We start from the raw sequence: 4,715 nt of genomic DNA on the forward strand, positions 1-4,715 counted from the left end.
TCTCAGCTCATCCAAATCATAATTATTAGCTCCTGTACAATTACCATTAACGTTTCTCTTAAGTTTTATTTTAATCTTTGACACAACAAGTTGATGATCACTACCTATATCTGCCCCCCCTCCTTACGCAAACATCTTGCAAATAACTCCTATGCCTTCTGCTAATTGCAATGTGGTCAATCTGGTTACAATATTTACCACATGGTGAAATCCAGGTAGTCTTATGTATTTTTCTATGCTCAAAGATAGTTCCACCAATTATAAGGTCATTTGCCAAAGAAAAGCTTCCAAGTCGCACCCCATTTTCGTTCCTTGTACCAACACCCTCATTACCTATACAATCTTCAAAGCCATCCTTACTACTGCCAACAATCGCATTAAAATCACCAGTGCAAATTAACACATCATGTGTTGCCACTCTATTCACTACATCCTGTAGCTTCTCATAAAAGTCATCCTTCATTTCATCAGCAGCCTCATTTGTCGGAGCATACACTACAACCACACTGATATTACCATGGTCAGATTTTAAACGAGCATAAAGCAAGCACTCATTAATTGGTTCAAACTCACATACTGCCTTACAAGCATCTCTACTTAGCAGTAAGCCTACTCCTTGGTAATGATTTCCATCACTCCTACCAGAAACCAACAAAGTAATACCATCTTCCAAATTCATTTTATCAACTCCAAGCAACCTCGTTTCTGTATGAGCACAAATATCCATCTTGTATTCTTTGAACACTGAAATAAACTCTTTCATTTTACCAGCCTGATTGAGAGTTCGAACATTCCAGTTTCCTATTCTTAAGGATGTATAAACTTATATTTACACCGTGGGATTCTTAGCACCCCCTGCCCACTTAAGGGCTGCACGGGACTGAGGGCCATTGCTTCGTCACCAGAGTTCATCAAGATTTCTTAGGCAAAAAAATATTTTACCCTGGAGCCAGTGCCAGTGACTCGCAGGAACCAGACAGTGGAGAGAGGAAATTAACTAAATGAAAGTAAAATGCAGAGGGTTTGGACAGACAAAGTATATACAAGGGAAAGAAAGAGAGCAAAGAGAATGTAGATAATAGTGTCCCTTTTAGTTGCCTCTTACGACAAGCAGGGAATACTGGGGAAGTATTCTATCCCCCCTTCCCATTGGGTTTTGGAACCACTATGACTGGGGAGCACCACTCACTTTGACAGGACTCGATTAACCTCTGCTGCAACATGTAGTTCAGCTCCTTTCGAATGATGGTCTGCTTCTGAGGACTAGCCCGGTAGGAGGACTGCTTTACAGGGCTGGCATCTCCAACGTCCACATCATGCTGTGCCACTTCCGTCCATCCTGGGGTGTCCCGGAAGACATCAGAGAAATTCCTGAGAAGGGCAACAAGCTCAGCACACCGCCCTGCAGTCAAGTGGTTGAGTTTATCAGTCAGTGTACTCCAAGCTTCCTGGTTTTCTCTCCAACTTTTCATCTGGTCCAAAGTCAAAGGGCAGCCCTCATCCTCTGCCAACTCGACAGCCGACACCACGCATGCAGCACTAGGGGGGTCCGCAAACTCGACAGCCGACACCACGCATGCAGCACTGGGGGGGTCCGCAAACTCGACAGCCGACACCACGCATGCAGCACTATGGTCAGACTCAAATATGAAGTCTGTTTGGGTGGGGCCCGAGAGGGGATTTCCCTCTCTACAGCTCTGCCGCATCAACCCCAGTACCTATCTCTCTCTCTGTCATACGTTAGCTATTTACTATTTGAAATTGTATATTAAATATTCTGTACTTATTAAATATATTAAATAAGGCTATATAGTGCTATGAATGTGTCGCTTTTTAGGATAATAACAATGATTTGTATAAATTCCACACCACGTGACAACGTCGCTTTCCGACGTTGCCAGAGGTCAAGGACACCCACCTCAGACTACAGGTGACCGGTCATTTCCTCCCTGATCTCCACCCACGATGGCAGCTACTCCGACTCGCTCTCGTGTGCTCCATAGTCGGGAGAAAGAACTTATTTACAATGTGAACAAGTATTTTTTAGAAGAAAAGGCTATTGGAGACTTTATAATTCCACCTTCAGGAGCAGTTGCTCACACTGCCAAAGCTACCAACGTTAGCGAAGAAACAGTCCAAAGAATCTGCTCAAAATTCAATAAAGCTTGTGTGACACAAATGTCACCAGAACAGCCTGTATTCTCGTCACCAAAAAAGAAGCGCAGTGCAACTGTAACGAATCTCGACGATTTCGACAAGCGTGTGGTCATAAGAACTGTCCTGGGATTCTATGAAAGGCATGAAATTCCTACATTGCACAAGATTTACGAAGAACTCAAGGAAAACATATCTTTCAACGGAAGCAACGAGTCTCTTCGCAGGATTCTCTTGCAGATGGGCTTCAAATATGCAAAAGTTGATGGCCGAAAGTTCCTCATGGAAAGGAGCGATGTAGCAGCAGTTTGGACCAGATTTTTGAGAGAAATTCGGCAGGTCAAAGTGTCTTCCCAGAACATTGTGTATCTTGGCGAAACTTGGGTAAATCAAAATTATACAGTTGGAAAATGCTGGACTGACACTGCATCCCCACAAGCCACTGGAATACAGCAACCGACTGGAAAAGGATGTCGTTTAATTATTGTGCATGCTGGAACGAGAAATGGCTTTGTTAACAATGCTGAGTTGATATTTCAAGCAAAAAACGATGGGGACTACCATAATCAGATGAATTCAACACTTTTTGAAGACTGGTTCAGGAATCAACTAATACCAAACATTTCACCAAACTCTGTAATTGTTATGGATAATGCTTCCTATCATTCAGTCCAACTTGAAAAAAACCCAACCTCGTCCTGGAGAAAATCGGATATAAGGGACTGGCTTATAAAGAAGGGAGTACGGCCCAGTGACGATCTCTTAAAACATGAGCTGTATGAACTTGCAAAGAAGTTTGATACTGGCACAAAGTATGTAATTGACACAATTGCTGAAGAAGCAGGGCATCGGGTCATAAGATTACCACCGTACCATTGTCAGTACAACCCTATTGAGCTCATTTGGGCTCAGGTGAAGACCTATATAGCCAAGGCAAACACCTTCAAAATGGTTGATCTTAAACGTCTTGCCAAAGAAGCTTTGAATCATGTAACACCGAATAACTAGATGAAAGCAGTGCAGCATGCTGAACAACAGCAAGAAGAAGATTCACAGCAAGACGTAGCAGTCGACCATTTCGTGGATTCATTCTTAATCAACATATCAGAAAGCTCGGAGGATGAATTGTCTGATTAAAGATCAGAGAGGACTTATGCCTACTGGGGAAACCTCTATAAAAAAAATGCGCCAAGACTTTTACCTCAGTGGTGGTGTGGAAAAAAGGTCGAAACAATATAGAAGAAAACAAAACTTATAAATATATAAATCTTTCTCAATCAACTGAGAGAGAGAGAGAGAGAGAGAGAAAGAGAGAGAGAGAGAGAGAGAGGAGGTTTGGCAGAGCTGTAGAGAGGGAAATCCCCGCGCGGGCCCCACCCAAACGGACTTCATATTTGAGTTTGACCATAGTGGGGTCCGCAAACTCGACAGCCAACACCATGCATGCAGCACTAGGGGGGTCCACGTCTCACCTGTGGTACTCCTTCAACATATTTATATGGCACAATCTTCGTTCCTTCCTCCAGTCTGGGGTTAAAATGACATAATTTACTTCACCTACCCTCTTTTCCACTAGATAAGGGCCTGCAAAACTTGCCTGCAGAGGCTGACCATGAATGGGAAGCAAGACAAGAACTTGATCACCTGGGTGAAACACTCTGTGCCTAACTTTCTTAGGTGGTCATACCACCTCTTCATCTTCTCCTGAGAGGACTCCAAGTGTGCCCTGGCTACTTCCATACTATAGGCCAGTCTTTCTTTAAATTTTGACACATAGTCTAACAAGTTAATTTGGTCATCATCCTTGACCCATTGTTCTTTGAGGAGTTTAAGGGGACCTCTTACTTCATGGCCAAAGATTAACTGAAATGGGGAGTAGCCCAAGGACTCGCTTGGTGCCTCTCTGGTTGCAAAAAGTAGGAAAGGCAAACACTTGTCCCATTCCTTTTCATCAACACATAGTTTTCTGAGCATACTCTTCAAAGTTTGGTGAAACCTCTCTAATGCACCTTGACTCTGAGGATGATATGCTGAGGAAGTGACCTGTGAGATTCCTAACTCCTTAAGGGTTTGTCTGAACAGTTTGGAATTGAAATTACTGCCTTGATCCGACTGCACTTCTTTAGGGAGACCAAAACGGGTAAAGAAGGTTAGCATCTCCTCTACAACTAGCTGAAATATTTCTCAAGGGAATGGCTTCAGGATATCTAGTGGCCATGTCTAACATTGTGACGATGTACTGGTGGCCTGAAGAGGTCTTAGGCAAAGGGCCAACAATGTCCACAAGGACTCTAGCGAATGGGGCCTCAAACACAGGTAGAGGAATCAAAGGAGCCACAGGGATGGGCTTATTGCTCTTACCGACTAGCTGACAGGTGTGACATGACCTACAGAACCGGGAGACATCTCGACGGATTCCAGGCCAGTAAAAATGCTGCCAGATGCTGGAGAGAGTCTTCCTCACCCCTAAGTGACCTGCTAAAGAAGAGTCATGAGCAATGGACATAATTTTTTGCCTATAGGGTCTTGGAACCACCACCTGATGTACAATCTCCCACTTG

The 4,715-nt window shown here is 43.7% G+C and overlaps 1 protein-coding gene across 1 annotated transcript; it reads left to right on the plus strand.

The window, feature by feature from the left end:
* Positions 1-2,178: 2,178 nt before the first annotated feature.
* On the plus strand, positions 2,179-3,162 carry LOC145396478 (uncharacterized). Its single transcript, XM_080269853.1, has one exon. The coding sequence runs from the start codon at positions 2,179-2,181 to the stop codon at positions 3,160-3,162; it is 984 nt and encodes a 327-aa protein (XP_080125979.1).
* The last annotated feature ends 1,553 nt before the right edge of the window (positions 3,163-4,715 follow it).

This window comes from Coenobita brevimanus, chromosome 4, assembly GCF_032717465.1.
Source record: "Coenobita brevimanus isolate Jiangsu-jjx chromosome 4, ASM3271746v2, whole genome shotgun sequence".
NCBI lineage: Eukaryota > Metazoa > Arthropoda > Malacostraca > Decapoda > Coenobitidae > Coenobita > Coenobita brevimanus.